The sequence below is a fragment of the Lachnellula hyalina genome (genome assembly GCF_007821495.1).
Source record: "Lachnellula hyalina strain CBS 185.66 chromosome Unknown contig00033, whole genome shotgun sequence".
NCBI classification, from domain to species: Eukaryota; Fungi; Ascomycota; class Leotiomycetes; order Helotiales; family Lachnaceae; genus Lachnellula; species Lachnellula hyalina.
The window spans coordinates 215,926-228,193 of record NW_022157147.1 but is presented as its reverse complement, the minus strand read 5'-3'; the positions used below and the strand labels follow the sequence as shown (position 1 = coordinate 228,193).

The window sequence follows — 12,268 nt, the reverse complement described above, 5'->3', positions numbered from 1 at the left end:
TGGTTTAGTCGCATTGCGGGGTGCATGGGCGGTGAGGCCCTGTCCTGTCACAGCTATAGATTTCTCCGGGATACATGCAAGGTCGACAAGGACTCAAAACACATGATGGTGAGCATAAGTATGTAGTTCTGCATAAGCACGAGGTTATTAGCCAGCACATCCTCGGAATTGATAATAACTGACTCCCGGGATTTTGCATCTGATGGCTGGGACTCACTACCTCCAAACGTATCATGTCAGTCATGTGACCGTAAACACCTGACCCATCCACCCAGCTTCAGACTCAGTGCGCTTGAGACGACGAAGCAGCATCTGGCTCCTTTGCCTTTTCTTTCTCCTGAGCAATCCTCCACTGCCGATCATCCTTGATCCGTTCTTGTATGATAGATGGATTCAAGAAAGGCTGCGCAAATGCTTCATGAGTTACTTCTACCACTACAGTACGCATGAGTAAGTAGTATGATCACGATATGGCAGCACTGGGGATTTATGATATGATATATACCTACCCATCACGTGGGCTCTTTTTACAGAGACTTTAACTTCGTTTTTTGATGATGGCGCTTGGGTGTAGGAGTCGTTATATGGTTCGGATAGGGGCGCGCGGAGCGGGCCTTTGATTAGCGGTCTTTGGGACATTGCTAGCGAGGCGATGTTGTGGTTTGGGGTTGGTGTTTGGGTGGGAAATGTAAGACCATCGACAACCTTCCCTGGTTGTATGCTTGAGGTCACTGCGGATGAGATACAGAATGTCAATTTATCTAATGGTGGCGATTGAGAGAATGGGAGAATACGCACCAGGGTGTGGGAAAGCCGAAAGCGTTCATTCGAATTCTATGGAAAGCCTCACGCTGCTGTTTTGGACCGTGATATTACCTTATTGAGGCTTGTGCCTTGACTCGCAATATAATTGATTGAAGAGTGTGAATGGGAAAGTTAATATAATTGTATTGAAGAGTGTGAATAGAAAAGTAACATGTCCACAGTCAAGACATTGATAGGTGAAAGAAAGTGGAGGTGGAGTTTAGCAGTGATGACTAATCTGTGGAGAAGCTTTAGCACCAAGCCTCTACTTAGAAGAGCTCTCCCAGAGACAATTTACTACTCGACGACCCCGCGCTCCGTCTATCGGACGACAATTCAACTCCCGCCACCCTCTTACACCACCAGCTCCATTTGTCGGTTGTTGGTAACTTGCCATTGGAGGCACTCGGCTCGGCATCTATCATCGCGTCTCCCAGTCTTCGGCACCGCCATGGACAGTCAAGGGTCCATGATCCGCGGGGTTACAAGCCCAACCACCAGCGCGCGACCTGGTACAGCCAATTCTACCAAGAGGAAGAGGAGCGGTCTCGACTTTGAGAGCAGCCCGGGTACTGGGGGCGAGGCAGATGATGATGGGCTTGAGCGTCACACACCACGACAACCAGGCGTCAAGAGAGCTTGCAATGAGTGTCGACAGCAAAAGGTGAGTCACGGCGCATTTATATTTATACCGTTCAGTCGCACCTTAAAGTCAACTTCATCTATTGGACCAAGATGACTAATCTCCTGTCTACAGCTCAAATGCGACGTCCAACAAGACCCCTTCCACCCTTGCGGCCGCTGTACTCGATTGAAGTTGGCGTGCAAAATCGACCATCATTTCAAAAGAGTTGGCAAGCGCAGCAAGCATGCGGAAATGGAGCGAACAATCGAGACATACAAAGCCGAGTTGCAGAGGGCGCAGTCTCAAGGATATGTCCTTGAACACGATGAGTTGCAATCGCCAATTGCGAACAATGGGGTGTATTCGACAAATACTCAGTCATACATGGGTTCTGATGAGGCTGTCTCTTCACTCCTCACTCTCAAGCAGGGTGTTGGTTCATATGGTCTCCGACCTCAGATTGTGCGAGAGTTGGAGGGTGTGGGCTTGACTGAAGAAGCCATCAACCACCTCTTCAGTGAATTTTGGAATTTTTATCACCCTTACTTACCCTTCCTGAACCCGGCCCAGTCCCCCGATCAATACTACCAGCAACATCCTCTTCTATTCTGGGTTATCATTGTTGTTGCAGCTCGACGCTACACTGCAGACCCCAGCTTGTTGACAGCATTGTCGGCTCCTTTGAGCAGGCTACTCTGGTCCACTATTGGCGAAGTTCCCAGCACTCACTACGTCGTCAAGGCGCTATGTTTACTTTGTACATGGCCTCTCCCAACGAGTACTACATCTACAGACCCGAGTCATATCCTTGGTGGTGTCATGATGAAAACTGCCACTGGCATCGGTCTTCATCGCCCCAACCATACCCAAGACTTCTCGCGGGTGTCCGTTGACTTGAATAAAGAACAGTTGCATGACAGGGTTGTTACCTGGGCTGTCTGTAATATTGTAGCTCAGAATCTCGGTACAGGCTATGGCCAACCTGCTTCCACTCTGTATGATTGGACTCTAGCAGTCAGACCTGGCGAGAACGGCCCTTTCAAATTGTCAGCTGAGCTTGAAGCGCGTCTTCAAATTGAGCGTTTCTGCGACAAAGTGTCAAAGGAGATGTACAGTAATTCTACTGATCCTCGTGGCGTTGCAGGCGATGAGCTGAGAGCAACGTTGACTCGGGTCTATCGCCGTGAATATAGCGAGCTATATGCCGCCATTATGTCACAAGCAGAGCTGTCACCAATTGTCAAGCTCTATCTCACAGCTGCTGGTTTACATCTTCGGCTGTCAGCTTTCTTCGATTCATCTACAACCCAAGGATATATGGATGACCTTATGGGACTCTGGCGCGCTGCCAACGCTTTCCTAGAAGTTGTCTTTGATCTTGAAACGAGCTCATTTAACATGGAGGGAAGAAGCCCTCTGCGCTATGCTACTAACTACATCCTCCAGATGATCATTGCCGCTTGCTTTACCCTTATGAAGCTCCTCAGCTCCTTCTTCGCTAGCGAAATAGACTTTAACCAAGGCAGACAACTCTTCCACCGCACCATACAAGCTATCCGCAGCATGTCGGTCATTAATAACGACTTGCCATGGAGGCTTGCTGAGCTCATGGTTCAGATGTACAACGGCGCCCGCGTCGAATCCCGCAAGAATAGCAATAACGGCGTCGATTCCAGAACAATCGTTGACGACAGTCTTCAGCTAAAGGTCCGCTGCCGTATGAGCATGAGTCTAATGTTTGATTCTATCTGGCGTTGGCGTGAAGAGTTCCAGGCTCAAGGTCGTGGTAATCTCGAAGGTCAGCATATAAGACGTCCATTGTGCGGTTTCTCCTTGTTTGCTTTGCTTCGTCCAAGGTTTCACAATTGCGATTCAACTGTATCTGATCAGGGAGTTTTGCCTGCCTTTGCGTCATCGATTTCTCGTTCTTCATTCTCTACCAACTTGAGTATTGATGGTGATGGCCAGGTGCCTAAGCTCATGACTACAAACTGTGTATTTCAAGACCAAGAAGTTGTCTTCTACAAGGGTGCTGCCTCCCCTTCAAAGTCGCTCAACCAAGATCAAGACCAGGACATGGTCTCTTACAAGGGCAAGGACAAAGACCAAGTCCCTGATCGTACACAAGACGAGTATAACTCTCCCACACTACGCTCAAGCATCTACGAATGCAACTATGTCGAGGCGTCGGGCTTTCCAACCCCCACCCCCATGAATGCTTTTGATTTCAGCGGCAGCGCAGATAATTACACCGCTCTCTTTCAACAGTCCTTCCGTCCTTTCGATCACATGCAATTACTTGATTTCTCAGATGAAGAACAGAGTCAAAATCAAAAGCAAGAATTTGATAGAAGAAAAAGCAGACGCGCACAAGAACAAAGTCGCTAACAAGTCAAAACAGCTCTCAAAAATCCCACAAACCCAGACTCAACAACCGACTCCTCAGCTTCCTCAACACACCAACTCGAAAGCACGCTCATGCCTCCTTCGTCGCACCAAATCTCGTCGCATCTCATGGGTGGTTCTGGGTCAATCACACCTAACAATAATAATGGTTTACCGAGTGGCAATAGTGGACTTCCGAGTAGTGGTATGGGGGGAGTTTATAACGAGAGTAATTATGAGGTTTTCGATCCCTTGAATTGGATGTTGGATGGCTTGGTGGATTTCCCGTACTCTTACGCTGCTGTGCAGGGTTTAGAGGGGGGGATGAACTGAGGAAATTACAGTATGACACCACTCGACTCGACTTCCACCACAGTATAATATTTTGCTCGATATATGACGTTCTAGCTTTTGGCTTTTCTCTCTGTTTATTTTGTTTTTCTCGGGTTGAAGGTGTGTTGGAGTTTTGCATTGACGGGTAGGATTTACGGGTATGTTTGGCTGGGCTAGGAATGATGGAGTTGGGATATGATACAGGCATTTTTTGCTGGGATCGGAATAAATTGGCTTGCTTCTTTCTCTGTTTGTTGATTTGCACTACACATGCACACATATGGAAGTTGAAGTGGAATGGAAATGGAAATGGAAAAGGAAAAGGAAGAATACGTTGTTTGTTATTTCTCTTCTTCTTATTCTTCCTCGTACAATCTTCTCAATGGAATGGAACGGAAATGAAAATGAAAATGGAACCTTATTGTACGTATGCAACAGAGCAGAATACCCCTTACCTTACGCCTGCCTGCCTTTAGTCGGCGGGAACGAGGAAGTAATGAAACTTTTACTATCTTGTCTTGTCTGTTCTTGTGTTTATTCGTGCGTGCGTGCGTGCGTGCGTGCGACGTATATTTGTTTATATGTAGAAAAGAAAGTTCAGGTTGTAGATTAGAGAAGAGGAATGGAATGGAATTATCGAAATGATGAAATGAGATGAGGATTTAACGGTACATAGATGGACGAAGTGAGTGAGGTGGGGGATTTTAATAAGTACTGTATGTGAGTGGGTAGGTGAGTGAGTGATTTAAGCGCTGGGATGGGAGGAAGGAAGGAAGGAAGGAAGTGGCTGAGTCTGAGTGAGGCGCTTACAGTGTGCATATATACTACATACCTACCTACCTTATCGTATATAAATTCATTTGAAAGGGAATACTGCATACGTAAGTAAGGAGTTGATATATAGATAGATAGATGGCTTTTTTTCTTTTATAAGGTGTAGGTAGGTAGGTAGGTAGGTAGGTGTGGTGTTTAGTGATGTGATGTATAGTGTGCGTGTGCGTGTGCTTGAAGCTTGTTGTTAGAGTCTAAGCTGAGTTGAGGGTTTTGTTTTTACTTTTGCTTTTGCTTTTGCTTTTGCTTTTGCTTTTGGGGTGGAGTGGGGGAGGTGGGTGTAGATGTTGATGTTGATGTGGGAAGGAAGGAGTAGAAGGAGGGGGAGGGGGAGGGGGTTTTCGTTGGGGTTTGGGAAGAGAAAAGAAGAGAAGAAGAGAATTCGTAGCTTCTGGTGTTTTTAGGCGACGGGACTTAGGGGAGAGGGAGGAGGGGCTTCTTGAGATATGCAGATTGGGTGGTTGGGTAGTTGGCTGGCGGGCGGCAAGGTAGGTGGGTAGGTGGAAGTGAAAGTGAAAGTGGAAGTGTTTCTAAGGGTTGCATGCCTAGAAATACTGGTGGATCTCGGGTGGTGCTGTGTTGTTCTGTTTGTTGGGTAAGTAGGTAAATGGGGTGGATAGGGAGGGAAGAGTAGGTGATAGGAGAGGATTGCTTTTTCTAAGATCCTGTTTTTGTGTTTGTTTGCTTGCTTCCTTACTTGCTTCCTTGCTTCCTTGATTGTATGTTGTATGTTGTATTTGTTTTCGGTTGGGGTTCGCAAAGAGAGGATATGTGTTTTATGCTTTTTGATCGTCAGCGAGCGAGTGCTTTTGCAAAGATGTATTTGAAGACAGATTTTCCTTTCCAGTTTAATGCTGTGGGGTATTCCGGGGCAGGGTAGTTATTGTTCTGTTGTTACCTTTATGTTGGTGTTTGCTTGCTATGCATGCATGCGCTTTTGCTCGTCTCGGGGGGATGGTATGATAGAAGTTCAGATTCGAATTCTGTGATCGTCAGGGGCAATTTTGATGAGCGTAGGATCGAGAGAGAAAGATGGTTTAGGGTCGTGGCCCTGTGTGTGTTAATTGCTTGGAGGAGAACGGAATGGGTGGTTTGGAGATTACCAGTTTCGCGTTTATGCTGCTATTACTTATACATCAATTCCGGGGTTGTTTATTGTTGGGGTGCGGAGTTTGGGGTCATTATACTGTAGCTGCTTTGCGAAAAAGGCTGGATATGGATGTCTGCTCTTGATTGCGTTACGCTCCGATGGCGGAGGTGTTGCTATTTCCATCGATTGAAGGCGTGTTTCTTTATATCGAAGTATAAGACTTCTCGGCGTGTTATCGAGTCCTGATTATGCATTGAGAGGAAAGTTAAGAAGTGGCCGTGGGGTAAGAATGGAGGAGAGGGCTTACCTTTCTGTGCTGTTCTGGTGGTGCATTTTAGCCTCTGCTTTGGCTCGTTTCTGAATAGAAGATTTTTGAGCTTTTAGGTCATCAGCTCTTGCATATAAGCATAGGAGCAAGGTCTCACTCTGGAACCTTTTTCTGTCTAGGCAATGTTCTTTGTGTTTCGAGTCTGCGTACGTTGCTGGAGTGGAAAAATGAAGGTTTCCAACAGCGGCTGTCTTCTAGACGGATTGTCTTGTTAGGTACTCTTCGGCCCAGCTTGCAGCTTGGGGTCACAACTCATGGTCTTGAAAAGTTGATTTTTTATGCAGAGGGGTGGGAAAGTGTCCTTTCTTGCTTGCCTATCATGCGCTTGGCTCTGACGAGGGGTAGTATGGGCAATCAAGGGATGGATCCCTTCTCGGTTCATCTCATTCATCTCGATTGAAAGACGTATTGTGGAGATAGTTGCCAGGTGTAATGGAAATTGCGATCAGCTGCAGAGTTCGGGAGCTGAGGAATTGCAGCTTCCCATCCCTTGCTGGTAGGGAGCGAATGGGCCAGCTCTACCGTCGCAAAGACCGGATATCAAATCGATCAGACTCTGTTCCTGCCGACAATCATCAGTAGCTGAACTTGATGAGATTGCTTTTGAATGTGAACAAGGGATCTTTCGCTTGCCTGGGTCGTTCCTCGCTCTCATTTGCTCTTCTTGCTGGTCGCGTCGTCACCTACTGCCATGATCCAAGTCAGTATCAAGACCGACCGACCGACCGACACGAAAGATATTTCCGCGCGTCTACTCGAGTCTAGAGCTACAGCTGGAGCAGCTGAAATTTCAATTTCACCATCGTATATTGGCCTATTGAGTCCCTCTTGTGGCACTATTTCAAGGCCGACGCACCGGGTGTGGACGATCTTGGCTGCGATGACTTCTGCTGCGGCCTCCACGATATGACTCCCCTCTTATGACTGTTGAAGTGGAGTATATGCTAATTCTGAAGGCTTAGACGGTCTCGAAAATGGCCGCCCCGGTCTTTCCGTCACCATTTCATCGCTGGGAAGTGATCTACTCGGCACATAGCCCAGCAAAGCTGGCCGGAAGCGTGCGGGAATGGTTTGCCTAGAATCTGGCTGCCTATGCATGTTACGATGCTCGTTCATCAAACTGAATTTGGTGGGTTCTCCCGTATCTGCGGTTCAGCGACCTGGAGGTTGCGGAGTTGCAGAGTTGAAAGTTTGGGATAGATGGCCGCAGGAACGGCCGCATATAAGTGCACTGCATCACACTTTCGCAACCTAGTCGGGCAGGGATGCCTCACCTCACCGAGTACGTCGAGAAGAGTTTGGAACATTTCGAATTGATAATTAAGAACGGTCGATGAGGGTAGTAGTCGGTGGGCTTGCATGACATGCAGTAAGGTGGTAGTCTGAAGTCTTGGCATAATACCTGCGTCAATTTGGAAGTCTCCTCAGTTGCTCTTTCGGGCGAGAGACATCTGGGCTGCAAATTGATATTGTGGCGGCCTACACAATCTATCTGTCTCGCGATGCAAGGCTGATGATACTGTATCTTTCACGAGCTCCACGCAGCCTTGCAGCATTGTTACTGTTCCTTGTGGTCATGCGCCCCCAATCCTTATACTGCTACCAGTAAAAGTATTTCTGGGGTATCACGTTACGTGGCCTTGAAGCCAGGTCGCAAAGTTGGTCATGTTGTGATCACTTCGTTGGCTGTTTGTTGTTGCAATAGTACGTGTTGCGTACACAACAGTTTGATCTGGTTGTGTATATATGGTTTCCTACATTCCTTTCATTCTACTTTGAGATTCGAATCCACGGAGAAGGATATTTTCTGCGTATTGCAAGGGCAGCTACGTAGTTCATGGTTGAGTCACATCTTATGTCCAACGACGGTAGTACTTGTTCTATTTTTGTCTGATTTTTGATATCTCCTGTGCCTCATGCCGGTCTATGTACGAGATCAAAGTTCTTCAAGGTACCGCGTCGTCTCCAGAAATCGGGCCGTCACTCATATCACATCCACCTGCAAAGTGAAAACGCTTCAGGTGGGTGATACACGGTAAGATCCTTCTGCGGTTGCAATATCTCGATAAGTTAACGGTGGGACTAACTGGTCGAATTGTTCGAAGGATCGATGGTAGCAACAGCATGCACCCCAAAAGGTACGGGAAGAATTCAAACATCCAAAATGGCTGCTCGTATTTTACATCAAACTATCCAGGCCGATCTTGCCCTTGTACGTCTTAGAAATGGTTGGATGTGTCTCTGCACAAAGCTTGTTCTAGCCCCCATCCAATGTTGTAGATATTAACTTTGCTGCAGGTGAGATTCGCCTCGTGGGATCAACTCCTAGTTGTTTCGAATTCTGCTGGAGGAGGGATTCTCAAGACCAAAAACGTGGCAGCCATGAGTAAGGGACGTCGGAAATTCAGCCCTAATTTAGGATGTCGGCACGTATTGGGTGATGTTTAGTGCCGAAGGATTAAGTGATGAAAAGGAGTCGAGGTTTATATTTCGCTTGAAACACTGTGGATTGCTTTGGCACCTGGATCGGAGGTTAGATCTGGCATTTCTAGTGCCCGTTAGGAGGTAAGATCTGACTAACCGTTGGTCTTGTTGGTAGATACCCCTCTTGATGATCGTCATCTGATTTTCTTCTATTTCGAGGCTCGCTAACTGCGCCTTGTTCTCGAGAGTTGCGGATATTCTATTTCGTCTTTGAAAAGTCCCGACTGCTTGTTTTAGATCCATCAGAAGGAGTGCATGTCAATGTCACCATGCCTCGGAAGGAAAGAGGACCATCAGCCTTACCATATGACCACGACTCTGAGATATATCCTGGAGTAAATACTTGTGACCAACCGCAGATCCACCTTGTTAAGCGCCGACCCTTCTTTCCTGGGAATTTGTAAATCAACTCGCAGCTCGGTTAGAACGTTGCCGCCCAGAATGGTTGCAGAAGATATCGGATCGGTCGTCTTTGTCTAGGCATGGAAGGCTCCTAAAGTTCATAGGTGTATGAGTCAATCACAGAAAGTTACTCACACCCACGAATACTGCTATTCCCAACTTCTACACTGCAGCACCATCTTGTTGGGATTCTGAAGCAGCCATGGGACATTCAAGATATCTTCTGACCACAAAACTGGCGAAGCTAGCACACACATTCGAGATCCTTGACTATGAGATTTGTCAACTTCCATTCCAGGATGTCTAGAGGCTTCATAGGTCTTCATAGCCTAGTATTACTTGGAGAGCTTCTGGAGCTTCTGCCTGGAAGGCGCATCATTGGTGGCTTCTGTCCATGGAAATGGCCCGATTCTTTTGCTGGAACACAGCTTATCGAACAATTTAACCAGCGTGGATCAGGTGTACCGAATATCGTTCACTCCTCGCTGGCAGGTGGTCGCATTGCTTCCGTGAAACCTGATTGAAGCCAACATCCTATATTCTTGCAACTGGGGTGGGCCCCCATATGCCACTGATAGACGCGCAACATGAAGAGTTGAGGACAGCAAGCTCCCCCAAGGAAATCGACGAGGAAGGAGCATAGAGGGGCATGGACCATCGATCGGGAATGCCAAGTAGTATCCCGTCATAGTCTCTTGGACGCGCCATGGCTCCACTCACACCCTGCAACATGAAATTGGGGGATAAGAACCAGGCAACCCAGGTCAATCATACTCTGCCATCTGCACTCTTGATTCGCAGCCTAGAAGCGATGATCGGGTTCTGACAGGCCTCACTAGTAACCGGCACTCAAGTCTCGTCTGCAGACGCCGAACTGTGTGATTTAGAGATCGGATCCGTCTGATATGGAGTCCACTGCACGAGCAAAGTCCACCCCTCCAGTTTCCCGTGGATTTGACAAACTGTGCAGCCATTCGTACATGCATATCAACGATCATGTGGCGGCTGCATCGGTAAGGGTACTGTTGACTCGGGTTGAGCGGCGTTTATTTCGAGAAGCTCTGATAGCTCAAACCCTACAGTACCCGACTCCTACTATACCCCAACATGGGTGGTGCAGAGTATGATTCAACCCCTGGCCACTGGCACCGTTGCACGTTGCACGTAGCGTAGGCTTACTGATGGAACAACAACATTCATGAGGCTGACGCGAAATTCTCACTCACCCCATCGTCAGATGCGCTTGTTGAGATCGCTTCCCCGCAATTAGGGCTTGTTCCACCTCACTTGCGCCTCTTCGACAAAGCCGCAAAGGCTGATTGATCGTTTTTGAGGCGATTCCAGCCAATCGAGGACCAAGAGCAGGGGATGCCCCCCCGTTTCAGGCTCTGTGAACTTGTCCGCGATGAGTATAGCCCCTGGAGCAAGCGCCGGCTGCGGTTGTAGCGTATGACCTTAGCCTTAGCTTGCATGTGCCACCGTAACAGCATAAATCTTCTTTCCTGGGACAAAGCGACCTGATCGACTTTGGTAACTTCTTGTGCGATGCAATCCATTGAGGGGGCCGACCCGACGGTTTGGTAGCTGTCGTCGTGTATGTTATATCTGTACTCGGTCGCATATCAAGAACAGTCAGTCAGCTTACCGCCCCTTATTTTTGAACAGCCGCCAGAATGTCGAACCATATTGTCTTCCACCTTATCTTCTTTGGGCAGCAACTCGGTCAAGAACGGTGAAGCTGCCCCTGCGCAACGGCACGCACCTGGCTAGATCAAGCAAGAAAATACAACAGCGCGCAAAGTTCCACCTCTTAGGAGTCGCCCGTGTCGACTAAAATGGCTCCATGCCGTCCACGCGCAGGAATCACACAACACCCCTACAAGGCGCGCGTCTATCCGCAATCGTGATTCGCGAGGCGTGACAGGCCCCCTTGTCCTCTTGAAAATCAGAGACTGTGATTTGCAGACGAACGAACTGAACCTTGTCTAGAGCGTCCCGACAACCAGACTGTCGGGACAGTGGCTGTGAAGCAAAGACTAATCAATCACATTACTGCCTCGCACACCATTATCCTCCATTATACAAGGTCTGCCCCAGGACCTATAGGTACTTTTTGCAACATACGGAGTAGTGTATCTGCATGGCGCAGAGTGCGTCGATCGATTCTGGGTGTTGTCTTTCAGGGGCCTTCAGCTCTTCAGGGTGACCAGAAGCATTGTTACGAATAACGGAGTACGGAGTACACACAGTATCAGTATTCCCCTCCCCTCTCTCTCCCCATACCACCCCCCTTTCCTCCTTCCCCCTACCCTAGCACGCCCTCCAGTCTTACAGGACGGAGCACACCGGCTGCGACAGTGTGCTATTATCAGCGATGATAAGGCTGATCGGCATCAGCAGATGCTCTCAAAGATAAATGGTGCGGTACAAAATATGCATGATTCGTTCTCTACCGTTTTGATAGGATTCCCTTGTTTCTTCACCTGCGATGTGTTCTCCTATGTCCTAGCTCTATGCAAACTAAGGTAGGGCTCGCCCGTTATTGCGCGTTGTTAGCTCAATCGTAATTCATCTCATGATGCTCGAATCACACTCCTCAGTTCTGCGCACGGTAGTCATGCCGACGGTCCGGAACCCCTCCCCTGAACATTGTGCAATCCGTTCTTGTCTCTATCCCCGCCGCTACTCCGTGTGCTCTCCCTTTACAACCAACAAACAGGCGCCTGCGCATATTTTAAATTTCAAGAACGAGGGGGGCCAAACTTTACGTGGGCAGAACTTGAACGGTGATATTCCCACTTCCACCTCGGTGGGAAGTGCCGTATGATCGGTTCGTTCCCAAGCGGCTAAACCGTGCATATGCCCCGGTATGAAAACGCTATCCCGTCAATCACTGCCACCTAGACAGACCTTTTCAGAGGCCATGGCACAGTCTTGCTGTGCCCCTCGTTTTGGATAAGTTTAAGGTCCTCGCTGTCAGATTTCC

The 12,268-nt window shown here is 48.1% G+C and overlaps 2 protein-coding genes across 2 annotated transcripts; one reads left to right on the top strand and one right to left on the bottom strand.

Moving 5' to 3' along the window:
* Positions 1-283: 283 nt before the first annotated feature.
* Positions 284-639, bottom strand: LHYA1_G003704 (uncharacterized protein; the record flags this gene model as incomplete). Its single annotated transcript, XM_031148673.1, has 2 exons — positions 284-435; positions 510-639. 2 exons carry the CDS (start codon positions 637-639, stop codon positions 284-286), a joined length of 282 nt encoding a protein of 93 aa, XP_031007079.1.
* Positions 640-1,255: 616 nt separating this feature from the next.
* On the top strand, positions 1,256-4,147 carry LEU3_0 (Regulatory protein LEU3; the record flags this gene model as incomplete). Its single annotated transcript, XM_031148672.1, has 3 exons — positions 1,256-1,468; positions 1,562-3,809; positions 3,831-4,147. The coding sequence occupies 3 exons, from the start codon at positions 1,256-1,258 to the stop codon at positions 4,145-4,147; spliced, it is 2,778 nt and encodes a 925-aa protein (XP_031007082.1).
* Between the last annotated feature and the right edge of the window lie 8,121 nt (positions 4,148-12,268).